The 13,410-nt window shown below is 40.1% G+C and overlaps 1 protein-coding gene across 1 annotated transcript; it reads left to right on the forward strand.

The window, feature by feature from the left end:
- Window positions 1-956: 956 nt before the first annotated feature.
- On the forward strand, window positions 957-12,975 carry PLAC9 (placenta associated 9). Its single transcript, XM_039727276.1, has 4 exons — window positions 957-1,114; window positions 10,559-10,656; window positions 11,610-11,736; window positions 12,787-12,975. Exons 1-4 carry the CDS (start codon window positions 1,057-1,059, stop codon window positions 12,795-12,797), a joined length of 294 nt encoding a protein of 97 aa, XP_039583210.1. The 5' UTR covers window positions 957-1,056; the 3' UTR covers window positions 12,798-12,975.
- Window positions 12,976-13,410: the final 435 nt, after the last annotated feature.

A 13,410-nucleotide genomic window follows, 5' to 3' on the forward strand; every position in this document is an offset into this window, starting at 1 on the left:
GATAGCATCTCTACAGGATCATTTTCAGATATTCAAAGAACTTGATTTTTTGACTGCTGGGGGCGGGGGGTGATAAACACCAAGTTTGCAGAGGTTTATTTTCAGTGGTTAAAACACTGTCTATTCTGAACAATGGCCTTCAGGATTAAGTAGGATGCCTTACCGGCCTCTCATTTTTTTCTTGCAGTAGTTTGAAAAAGGATAACTTGAATATGAGGAACAATACCAGGAAGAAGACACCTTAAGTGTTTTAATGTCAGCCTAGAGAGGTCCAAGACTGATGCTTATCTTATCCAGTCAACACCCAGGAACCTGCAAGATAATGTTCAACCAAGATCTTGCTAAAAATCACACACGTTTCCAGGCTACCATGAGTAGTGCTATTTTTGCATGTGATGTTACCAAGCCCAACCAATTTTAAAACCCTGCCAAACTGAGAAGAGCTCAGATGGCTCCTCAGGAGATCCTATGATAATGTCCAAACATAAAGCACCACAGACAGTTGCAACTTCCCAAAAGACTGCCACACATTGGTACTGCCCAAGGAAGATGTCTCTGTGGTCTTCAAAAAGAGCATATGGTAAAAGAACTATAAGCTCATGAGATCTTAAGATACTGTGTTTTCCAATGCTTTGCCTGCCCTAGATGAAATTCTACAGGGAAAGAAACATCCAGCACCCTTCCTCCTCCTTCCTTGCCTTGCCCCACTTGCTATATTTACAGCATCCAAAGATTTTCATTGAATTCCATTGTAATCTGTGTAAATAAATACAAGCGTAAAAACCCCCAACTTTGGGGAGCCTGGGCCACTTCCAGCTTGCCTGAATAGCTGGGCTGTGCATGGAGCTGGAAGGGTGTTTTTAAAAGGAGGGAAGCAGAAGAGAACAGCTTAAGAATCTTGGCTCAGGCCGGGCATATTTCCGCCTAACTCTGGCTAAAGCTCAGCACGAAGGGCTGGACGAGGAGCCGATAGGAAGCCGGGGAGGGAGGGAGAGAGGGAGGGAGGCTGCGGGGCTCTCCAGCACAGCCACGGCAGAGCCCGGGCACGCTGGAACCATGCTTTTCCTCTGGGCACTGGCGTTTGCTCTAGTCCTGCACGAGCAAGATCCTCTAGGTAAGTGACTCTGAACTTGCAAAGCACAAACTCTAGCTTAATCTCAGTATGGTCAAAGCCTTTGCATGGGGTGGGAGGGGGAGGCAAATAATTACTTAATTTCTCTATGGATTTTGTGTGAAGGTGACACAGGTATAAGTCAAAATTCTCTGACTTGAGAGGTAAAACTCCATTTTTGTGACATTAAAGTCTGACCTGTAGGCATATTGCTTTGGTAGACTTGGAGATTTTTTACTTCTTACAGGAGACAGAATCACTCTACCTTCAGAAATTTAGAACCACATTGAGGTGCTGCAGATAGTGCTCTGAATTTCCACAATTACTGTTCTGGCAGCCGTATTGATATCACACTAAGCCACTTGGAAATGAGATTGAAGTTCAAGGTGATTAGAGAAAGATTCTCCTTTATTCAAAGCCTTCTTTTTAAATTTCCTGGTAACAGCATCACCATTTTGTTTCTTCTGCTTTGGACTGTTTATTCCTGTGAGGTACATAATGACTTCTCCAAAAGCCTTGGGAGAACAAAGTATAAACAGAGAACATCAGATATGCCTGCATCTGAATTCTACTTTCATTAACAAGAGATTAGCACTGAATAACCTGTAATCACATTGCAGTGTGACAAAGCTATTCAGTTTGGCTAGTTCAAGGGTTTACAGTCCCTGTGTAACCACAAACCTGGCTTCCCAGCCTGTTTGTACTACACTTTTTCTGCTAGCTGAGGCTCAGATTGATCTTACCTCTGGTCCTACTTTCTTGACAAGACAATAGTTGTATTTCATGGCAGGGTAGCAAGATCCTATTACATTCAAAACATTTCCTAAAAAACTGTTACTCCCTTCTGCCCCCAAGTTCTAGTCACTTTTCCTTGCTCTGACTCCCTCCTACTTAACTGGCTTTGTGATGTTTATCTCACTGATGAACTGAAATAACAATGCAACAGCAAGAGCACTCTAACTTGTTTTCACTCCACAAGAATTCCCTATACTCTTGTGAGTTTTGTGAGTTTCACTGAAATAAATGTGAAATAAAAGAAAATAAAAATGGCTTTTTCTATTCTCATAAAAGTAGTGTTTTAACCTAAAATAATTCGCAAACTCAGATAAAATTCAGTTAATTAGAATAGCACTTCAATAATAACTGCAGAGGAGACTAGCACCCAGTGTCATGCCAGGTCACAGCTACTCAATCAGCAAACCATGTTTACTGTCTTAATAGTGTACATCACAAAAAATGATAAATTTTGTGTCTGTCATGGCCAGGGGAGCACCCTGCCAGACTGAAAGCTTAAAAAAGCAATCCCCACTTTCCGTCTGCTACCCTTGAGTTGGGAACATCCCTTTTGATTCCCTTGCAGATCCCCCCATCCTAACTCCCACGGGTTCCTCTTAAAAATTATTCAGCCAAACTAGAATTCACGTTTTAATTCAGCCATTAATATAAACGATCTCATGTTCAAAGAGCTCAGCTCATGTTTATGCGTGGCAGCGAGGTAACCTGGAGCTCTGGGTAAACAAGCACCTGCCCCTGCTCCATTAGCAGAGCACACCAAACACCGAGTGCTCTACCAGGGACAGCTTCCAGCGGAGGCACTGCTGCTCCACACTGTGGCGTGACTTGCTTTCAAACAGCACAAGTTTCATCTGGTTCTAAGTACAAGTTAAAGTAAACCAAGTGTATGAATGTTTCTTTTCATGCACCTAGCATTTTTTGAATTCTCAAGATGTTTTGAATCCTCTGATATTCATATGCAATATCAAAGCTGGGAAGATCTATAAACTAGACCATTTTCTACACAGTGGGGAAAAAAAAAAAATCCTTTCAGAACAGCCAGATTCTGCCCCAAATTGACCACTTGCATTATCACAGAGAAGCACTTTTTCTCTAGGAGATTAAAACACTGCATTGTAGAATTAAAGCCATGGTAAACATTTATTATAGATATCCTATTTTAGGCTTGACTTGGACTCATATTTCTCTACTAACAAATTAATAATGGTTTAACCTATACTCCATTTTAGAGGTATTTTCTGTCCTTATAGAAACCTCTCAACATTGTCTCCAACACAAGGATTACAGTCCTTGCAGAACCCACCTTTGAGCTCTAACAAGGAAGGAGAAAAAGTTTGCAACAACAAAGTGTACTCCAAAATACCTGTGTTTTTTAAGATTGTGAGGTATCTGGACATCAGGGTACAATACAGAAGTGAGCCTCTTATAAAGATATTTTATATATCTGAAAAGCCCGATGTTTTCTTATGTTTAGTTAAAAGGAATTTCAGTTCTGTGGACATCATAACCTCCACACGTAAAGGAAAAGTTACTATCAATCTCCACCAAAAAATCAGGAGGTTAGAAGTATAGGACTCCTGTTATTCATCTGCAGGATAAGGCTTTATTCATAAACACAGCTGATCTGCTCTGGCTGAAGCAGATCTAAGTCCTGGGCCTGAATGTCAGGATTTACTGTGTATGTATGTATCTGCCCTTCTCTCACTATTCTACCTCCTGAGTTGCTGAAGAATGCATGAACTGTCTGCCAAGAGAAAATACATCTTCAAGCAACTTCTTAGATTTGTTTAGATTTTAGAAAAAAAACCTAAAATTATATTCTTAAATTTTACTTACTTCTTTCTACTGCCATGACTTAGACATATGAAAATTGCACAATCACAGAGCTGACTAATAAGTCACAGACTCACCTCACCCACTTCCCATGACCATTGTTTCTATTACTAAACACAGACCAAAAGTCAGGTACTCAGAAAACTGAGAAACTCTTTATCCCCTGACACCAGTGGTTATCCTCAAACTGATGTATCTCACATCATCCACTTTCAAGCCAGCCTTAAGCTCACTAAGTCTGCACAACTTGGATTCTTTATGGATACTAAGGCACAGCTCCTCTTTTTCCTAAACAGCTTCCCCCTACTCTACATGCAAGTATGACATATACAGCATCTAGCTATAACCCTCCTAATGTTTAGCCTTAGTTTCCATAACAAAGATACATTCACACAAAAATAAATCCATAATAAAGGATAACTTTTCTGGAGCCCAAAGCATCATTGTAAGATATATCACGAATTAGAGTAACGTACCTGCTAATTATGTAGCTTGTGTCTCTTATCAGTCCAATTCCCTGTAGTCATTTTCCATTGCAGAAGCAAGTGCAAGAGGATATTCTCTGGCTGCTTGTTCTGAAGACTAACATGCTGAAAACACTCTCCAAGCCAATAGTTCCCTCACAGGAACATTTAATTACTATCCTTTTTCCTTTGAATGAAAATACACAAAACTTAAGTGCTTCTTACAATCACAGATATGGTCAAATAGCAGAAAAAGGAAAGTAGTTTTTCAAGTAGCAATTTTGCTTCTGGCACATAGCCATGGCAAGGGCCCAGATGTTTCTGTGCCTTAAAAAAACAACCCACCCACTGGAAGCATGAACTATCCCTGGTCTTGTGCACTCCCTCTCAGTCTTCACTGCTGGGAAAGTGAGAGATGGATCTCCTTATGAAATGAGAATTCCATGGCTCACAATAGTAAAAGCTGCCTGTAAAAGAAGTAGTTTTACACAGAAATGTATGCTATCTAGTCAGGAACAATTGCTATGAGGTCCCATTTCTGCTTTTGCACATTTCACGAGCACAAGTGATGTGTGGTTGGACCAGAACACACTGTGACACTGAGTCCCACACACAGGTGGATGGGACACGCTAGGCAAAGACGTGAGAACTCGTAGGCTGGTACCTGAACCACCCTCATTAATAGATTCTCCAACCCATGAGGTCCCCCCTTTGCTCCTTCTCTTTCAGGTAAAAAAAAATAATTTAAAACAAGTATAATCTTAACTGATGTAGGATCTGAAATAATATTCATAGCAGCATATTCTATCTACATCTTGATAAAGAGAATATGAACCAGGTGTGCAATTTTGGAACTTGACTTTCTGATATGGTTATTTAGCTTCTAAAATTAATTTAAAAATAACTAATTTCTTGGAAGGAACTTATTTCAGGTTGTCTCCCTTATCAGAGGATCATAAATCTCAAATACCAGAGAAATCCCTTGGATTTTTCATTATGTTTGAAACTTTTCCAGAACTTGACATTTAGGCAGCAGATGAAGTATTCAGTGAATGTATAGATTACAGATTAATCCCTAATTAGGCATTAAAAACTTTCTATGTACAAACAAAAACCTAAAACCACAAAACAAAACCAAACAAAGCCCAAAACACCCCCATCTTCCCACAACTCCTAAATTTCAGATCCTCTTATACTGTCAGTTTACTAATATACTATGCCTGATAGATCATATTTAGCCTGTATAAAATTTGCCTTGTTGTTCTGCCATAAAAGCTAGAGCCTAGTAAAGGTGTGCGTATTTTTAAACATTTACACGTGTATGTATATATCTACATGTATACATATATATTTGCATGTAAATATAAGCAAACAGCCAGTTGTCTCCAGTGTGAAGCATATGGCAGGCAGTGTGTAAGTTGCTAAGGAATTTTATGTATTTATTGCAATTCCTGCAGTCTTTATTGCAGTCACTAAAGGTAAGAATTCCCTTATCTTTAAGAAAATAGAGACTGAACTCTAAAAAGGGGTAGAACTACCTGCTTAGAACTACCCAGAGGCATCAAAATCACAACTAAGCATTAGTGTTTTATGGGTTACATGCAGAAAGATGCTCTATGTCCAGTTAAATATATGCTTCGAGTGGCTAAGAACTTGAAGGGAATCTGTGCCCTAAAAAGTATTTTCAATAACAACACTTGTTATACAAATCGATTATTTTTGATGTCCTGATAATAAAATTTGATATGGCTTGAGTTATGTATCACAGCTTAAAATGAATTTGGATATACTGGTGATAATGAAACTGGTAGTGACACAGAAAGTGAATTCAGTATACTTCCATAGCCAAGGATGCCAATGTAATTAATTAAGAGCTGGCATTAATGGAAACTAACTTTGATGCCTTGAAGAACAGCCCCCAAAATTAAATATGACTAGCAGTTTTAGCTTATCATAGTCTATGGTCTGAAAGCACTACTGATAGTTATTAGTATCAGTTCAGGTCCAAAGCAGTTCAGTCTTTGCTGAATTCAGCTGCAAGTTATCTTCCTCAATCACTTCTGAAAACAATGTGATTTCTTGAGCTAGCATTTCAAAATTACATGAAAATTTCCAAGTGGAATCCAGCACTTATATTTAGAGAAAAAATAATTTAAGCAAAGGTCAGCAAATCCATTCAGAAGTCTGTTGCATTCCTCCCAAACTGGACAGCGGATTAATCATTTGAACTTGATCCTCCAGTTCATGACCTTCTTCTTGTTGGAACATAAATCATTACTACTGCCATTCTTTTTCTCATCAAAGGCTGTCTGGCCACCTTGTGCTCCATGCTTTAGGAATAAAATGATACCACTAAACCTAAGGCAGTGCAAACAAAACACAGAGCACAGCATGTTTTCTTGAAGAGTTAGTCATGTTCTCATTTATTCCCCTTGCTCTATCACATGTTTTCAGGCTTCCTGGTTTGCCATCTGGTTCCTGTTTCCATCTCCCATGTCTCCCACTTGGCTTATGGCCTGCTTTGTTTTATCCCTCCTGCCCTACTGAGCGCAAACAAGACCTTGCAGTCAACTTTCAAAACCACACTGATCATAGAATAAGGCAAAAGAACTTTACAGGCTGTAAGATGGGAAACATTGTGGTTACTCACCTTGACCTTCTCTGTAACGCAGACCAAAGAACCCAACCCAGCAATTTCTAGATCAAGCCTGAAACTTCATTTGGACCAGCAATGTGTCATTAGGAAGGTTACTTTAAAAGACCTACCAGATCTGTGTGGTCACATACTTCAGTTCTAGCAGGCCTAGGAACCACAGAGAATGACAGCAGAGAGGCAGTTGCTCAGGTTTATTCTGATGCTTACCATTAACAACTACTTGGATGATCAAAGTGAACCATTTAACAGCACCTGGATAGAAAGAACCCTGACAGTCCTAGAAGGGAACTTCATCAGGGAGCGCAGAGAAGCAACATCTTGCAGGTTGGGGAAATACATCAAATGTACAAGAGGCAGAAGAGCTTAACTGAGGGATATTCTAAATCAAAGACTTCTGCTCTTAACCTGTTTAGCAAGGCTGGTTTGAGTCTTACTTCATTGTTCTTTCTCTCCCTTGAGATAAAATCAAATTTTGTACAGGCTGTCCATAGTACATAGATATTACTATCCATCGTGCTACTTCTTTCAAACTTGAGGCATGTTCTTCTAGTAAACAGATCCTTATTAACAACCAGTTCAGAGATGCTCCATTTCCCTGCTGGTGTCTGACTGCATCACAGCCCAGGGTGGTAAGGACTACCCAGATTTATGGGCATCATCAATGTAACACAGAGGACTTAAGCAGAGGAAAAAAGGCATTAGTCGTTTTCTTATCTTGAACACAAGAGTTCTGGTTCTTGATGGAAAATAACCACCCTATGTATCAAACAGAATGGATTTCAAAAATTTAACTAAACATCTCACTTGTAAGAAACATCAGGTGGAAATTTGCAGATGGGACATTAACTGAAAGGTAATGTTCTCTCTGCCATATTGAAATGTTGCAAGTGTCTGCATGAAATAATCTAATAAGTTTCAAATGAGATATTTAAGACATTGAAATATGCCTCCTACACACCTGCCTAAGCTGTCAGAAGTTGCAAACACCCACACATTTTAAATATGTAATTTATATGTAATACAAAGAACACTTCACTTTTAAAACTGGTTAGCTTCAAAACTTACTACCAAAGTTGTCTCTATGCATGTGCTTTGACACACAGACAAGTAAAAATTCCAATTTACATTTAAAATGCTTCTTCAGTAACTTCAGAAAGCAAGTACCTGGAAGTATCCCAAGTTATTAGTCTGTTGCTTATATAGCTTGCAGCCTTCTGCTCCTCAATTCCTTTACATAGTGACTGTTATTACTATATAGAGATGCTGCTGGAGTAAGGTCAGTGCCAAAGGCAGATTGTGTCCCTTTCTTTACCAATTGCAATAGAGAAGGGCAGTGCTCCTAAGCAACATTCCATGTGCTCTCTTTGAGCACATGGAAATTACTGCTTTGGCTGAATTGCCTGACCATAGTGACCCAGATATGTGCCATATTTACAAGGGACAGGATGTGTTCTGTGAACAGCCCATCCTAGAGATAAAGCCAAACAACAGAGTAACAATGAGTGTTTTGGGAAGCTAAAGCCTCAAACCAGGACTCAGATAAAAGAAGAAATCTATGCTGACTGCCCAGGAAGCAGCAGCTGAAATAGCCTGTTCTGGCATAGTGGTGAAGTGGTAATTGCAAGAGCCTGAGCAGCTGTGTTCTGGTGTGAAAGTCACTAACAAAACAGGGACATGAAGGTCCTGAGAGGGTTTCTCCTGGCTCAGCCCTCTCACAGCTCCATACTGTGTGGTCTACAACTAGACATGCTTTTGCTTATACTAACCCTTAGCCTTGCTAACATCAGCTGTCAGGTGCTTCCTGAGACACTAAGGCTTGGCTTGTTTGTCAAAGTTTTAGGCACTGCACTAATTCTGTGGTTCTGAGTGATATCTTATAGCCCTGTCAAACTAGGACTTGGTCCTCCTTCAGTACACCCATTACAGCTGGTAAGGCAGCAAAGCACTGTGAGTGATGGAGAGCTGTCTCCCTCTGTGCCAGGAGAGGAACACACCACCCCAAGGAACCAGGAGCTACTGAGTCCTGTGTCTCCTAGCAAGCCCTTTACCTCATTTTCTAGATGCACAAAGCTGTGCAGTGCTTTGCAAAGCTCCTGGTAAGATGCAACAACCTTACATTGGCTTTACATACCTATCACGGTATGTACACGTGTGCTTTGAACAAATGTCATCCACCATATCTAACCTCCCTACCTACAGACACCTGCCTAGAGAATCAGCCACCACAATTTCAGCATCTCCACACTGTTGCAGTCATGATGAAAAAAAAAAAAACATATAAAGAAGCAAAAATTTTGGAAATAGCACGGTTCATTTTACCACTAAGACAGTGACAACACTCATAAACCACCACCACTAGCAGCAAAGAGGGGAAAAAAGGGCAGAGCAGCTGGTGTTGAAATACCAGTAATACCTGTAAACAGGTAGACGAAGTCTTCGGGATTCTGTCCTAACAGCACCACCTTGTGGTGACTGCACTAAAAAAACACCCAACCAAATCTGCCAAACCAATTTCTAAATAATGCTCAGCAAGTCACGTCACTTTGGAATCCCTCCTCCTCTCCATCCTCCACTCTCCAATTTCAAGGATGCCATCCCAACTCAGAGTACATCTCTCATTGCCCCCAAACTGCAGTGATCCTTACTGACACGTGTTTGCCATCACCTGACGCCTACACTCCAGAAATCTTGGCACAGGTTGGAGATGAAGCACTGCAGCAGTTCCAAACCACTGCTCTGGCACAGCAGCACTGAAGACAGAATTACTTACTGCTCTTGTGTGTCTTACTGTTCATTATAACACAAGCTCAGTTTTGTCTTCATTACAATCAAACAATGACAGAATGAGTTACTGCTGCTTCCTCATTATCATAGCTGCTTCAAGCATCAAACGAGAGCAAAACCTAACTTTACATGCAGGAAGATAAGTTCTCACTTTAGCACAGTTTAGAATAATCCACTACAGTCCTCTGCACACATTTGGAAATTTAAATGTTACTGAATGCTGCACAGAAATTATGAAAAGCAAATAGGCTCCACTAAAGCATAGACATCAGCAGCTACTGACCTTTCATGGAGCACAGCCAGCAGAATGAAAAGCTCGAAGAGCAAGAGATCATGAGTATTGACAGGTAAACACAGACAACTGACAGGGATATGTGACTTTGTATCTAGCAAAGTCAGCAAATGTGCTCAGCAGTAAAACAATATTGTTTCCCTTCCCATTGCAAAGTCAGACTGTGTGGGACAACTTTCTGGCACAGAGGAATCATCAGCATCCATTTGGAAAGTGGATAAGCTTAGCTAGTCTTTAAGTTTTACAGCACCAGCTGCTTCTGAAGAAAGTCTACGAGGAACTGTTGTGTAAGGCAGATCTTCCCAACAGCTAGGTTTTACACGTAGGAGAGACAGAGTCACCGCCTATAAACTTACCCTACACATGTAGGAAAAAATAGATTATGCAAAACAAACACACACAGACAAACCAAAACAAACACCCGTGGCAAGAGAAAACGCCTTGTTCCAACCAACATGACATGTGCAGGCAAGTACTGGGTCAAGCTGTAGTTATTAGAAAAGAAGTTCAATTCCTACATTTGGTTCGTCAACAATGCTGTGTAGCATGTAAAATAACACTTCAGAAGTCAGAAAGGCAAGGACTGCTATTAACTCTCTGCCAATTAACTGTCTTATTTCCAGCTGCTGCTGATCCTGTCAGTATGGTACCTGGAAGTTTGGAAAGAGGAACCTGGTGTAATGAACATATGCTCCATGAACGCTTAGATACTATTGAAGAGGTAAGAGGGATTGTGCCGGCTCCTGAACCTTGCCAGACCTCTGTCCTGTCCTTTTGACCAAAGAAAAAGGATGTTTCTAGACAGCGTCCCTTCTGGACTTCTAGTCAAGGTTGGACTTCTTTTTCAGATGTCATAGTTTATAACTATCCATAAAGCCATTATCACCAGAAATATATAATCTTGATGAATTCCCAAAAACTGATTAACAATTTATTATATATATCAGCCTTTTCTAGAATATTTATAATCTAAACATTCTAATCTGTGCCTTTAATCTAAAAATCTGATAATCTGTATTTGTAAAGTTTCACACTGGCTTATGAGTAGATGTGAGTTCTGTAGGAAACCCCAACACTGATAGAGAAGTTTCTGCTCACCCCTGCTGACACTTAAGAGCTAAATGAGCTCTATGATGGGGATTCCAGGAAAGCCGCAAAGTTTCATTTTTTTTTTCCTCCCCCTGGTGTCTTAAGCACTCACAAGATACCTGTTAACTCAGCTTAACTAACCTGTTATTTCTCAGCTGGGTAGTTCCCAAACTTCATGCTGTGGTTGTCAAACTGGAACATTACTTCTCTTCTACTCTAGTCTCAGCCCTCATCTTTCCACCCCATCAGCTCCTCTCATCGTCCATGCAGATTCTTTTATTGCATTTCTCTCCGAAATGAGAAAGAATTAAAAACAAACTAATGCAAAGCTCCAAGAAGTCAAATTCTTCTTTATACAGGGCTGCTGTAACGTAACTCTTGCAAAACCAAGTGCACTTCTTGGTGCCACTAGAGGCCAGCAGAACACAAGGAATGTTTAAACCTGCAATGCGCATTACGGATTAAATTAACTGTTGGCATTACAGGACATGAGGTTTACATTTCCGTAAACACATCTGGTGCAATTCCTTCCACTTGACCCTTTGACTACCTTTTTTCTCTATTTGTCTCCCTTGTTTCCATCAGAAGGTAATAAAAACAGTGGAGCACCTAGAATCAGAAGTCAAATCACTCCTCAACATCATCAGTGAGACAACACTGAATATCCCCAGTGTTCCAGGAACAGAAGTTCCACTTATAGACGTTTTTGATGGTCAGTATCTCGTCGGGTATAACCTAAGTTGAAAAAAGGGTTACATATGTTATTATTAAATATGCCATATTTTCTCTCTAAAGATGTGAACTAATTCAGCTCAGGGTAGCTAAGGCCTCAAGACCCCAACAGCAGGTCCAATTTCGAAAATCAGATTTCAACAACCACTAAAGAGAGGGGTGGGAGAAAAAGAAACAACTTACCTTAGAACAGCAGAACAGACAAAGTTACCTCAAAGTCCCTTCCAGATTTAAGATCCTTGATTCTTTAGCTTCATGTGTGACAAAATAAGGGATGGCATCAAAATTTTACAAAATTGGAAGTATTGCCATTTTGATATCCTAAATCCAACTTTGACATTTAAGCCACTCACACAAAACATCTTCCTGGATAAACGTTTTTGGAATAAATTAAACCACAACAGAAATTAGTTGGATGAGACCACCTATTCTACTCACTTTCTTATAACGCTCTATACCCTTCATCCTCTGCCCAAATTTCAACAGTGCATTTAACAAGGTGAGACACTCTTGGTGGAAAATAAACCACTTGTGGACAGATAAAAGCATCCACAGACATGTTTATGAATCAGTTTTGCCGGTGCTGTTTGTTCATTTAAGGAAGCTATACCTGGGCACACTACAGTGCACTTACGTGATGCAAGTAGGGCTTGAAGTAGACAGCAGTTGAGTTTATGCTAGTCTTTTGTTCTTGCAGTTGGTTGTAAGGATCTGGTTACCGTTATTGATACTGTCCTCATCGACTTTGTTATCCATTGAAGTTTACAGTTTTCTGTGAGGGGCAGTTAACAACTAAGTTACTCCACTGCAATGGAAGTGGGTATTCCAGTAAGAGTGCAAAGTATTCCAGTAAAGCACTGCCAAATTGCTCGAGAACTACAGATTGGACCTTCCTTCTATGATTTTGTGAATCAAAGTGACAATTCCCCACTTTAGGGTAGCAAGATTCATGTTTTAAAAGAGATTTATCCTCAAAGATTGATCTTGATCTCATAACCAAAAATAATCACATCAACTCTTCCCTATACAGATACCAGCTGAGCACTGTGAAGACAGAAGACAGCTGAATGTAACAGTGTGGTTGTCATAAGCAGTTGCACTTCTGATCATTTAATAAGTTTGTGTTTCCAGAATTCGTGCAGGGTGAACAATCCTCAGCTGTAGTTTGTCTTCTGTGTTGCTGTGCTTTATAATAAAAAGATATTTGCTTTCAGACACAGTTTTAAACTTTGCATTCTAAATCTTTCAGGAGCCCTACTTTGTCAAACCAGTGTTTCAAATACAGCATTGTCAGTAAGAAAACAAGTTCAGGTGGTATTCAGAACTAAAGCACATCTACAAACTTCCCTTAATTCAAAAGCTTCCTCCTTCCCTTGCAAAGAAGTGAACTCTTGCTATTGGTTTCAGTCAACAACGATAGACTTCCAGCTGCAAATTCCCCTCAAGACACACTCAAATTGTCTTACAGAAATAAGTGTATGGTCTGCCTTTGGACACTGCTGCCAACGACCAAAACGGGAGTCCTGTCAGCAAGTTCCAGTCAGAATCCATCATTTGGACACATGACTACCGTATTCTGTAATCTTCCCTTGCCATGGTGACAAATGCAATCCAGAATTAAATCCACAACACTGCCTTTTCTTTCAAGACAAAC

Source organism: Passer montanus, unplaced genomic scaffold (genome assembly GCF_014805655.1).
Source record: "Passer montanus isolate IOZ18808 unplaced genomic scaffold, ASM1480565v1 scaffold61, whole genome shotgun sequence".
Classification (NCBI taxonomy): domain Eukaryota; kingdom Metazoa; phylum Chordata; class Aves; order Passeriformes; family Passeridae; genus Passer; species Passer montanus.

Bases quoted from the DNA above. Each gene is read 5' to 3' on its own strand.
- PLAC9 (XM_039727276.1), top strand. From the start codon at position 1,057: ATGCTTTTCCTCTGGGCACTGGCGTTTGCTCTAGTCCTGCACGAGCAA. The intron at 1,115-10,558 runs GTAAGTGACTCT...TCTTATTTCCAG, and splicing joins GCACGAGCAAGATCCTCTAG to CTGCTGCTGATCCTGTCAGT. The intron at 10,657-11,609 runs GTAAGAGGGATT...TGTTTCCATCAG, and splicing joins GCTTAGATACTATTGAAGAG to AAGGTAATAAAAACAGTGGA.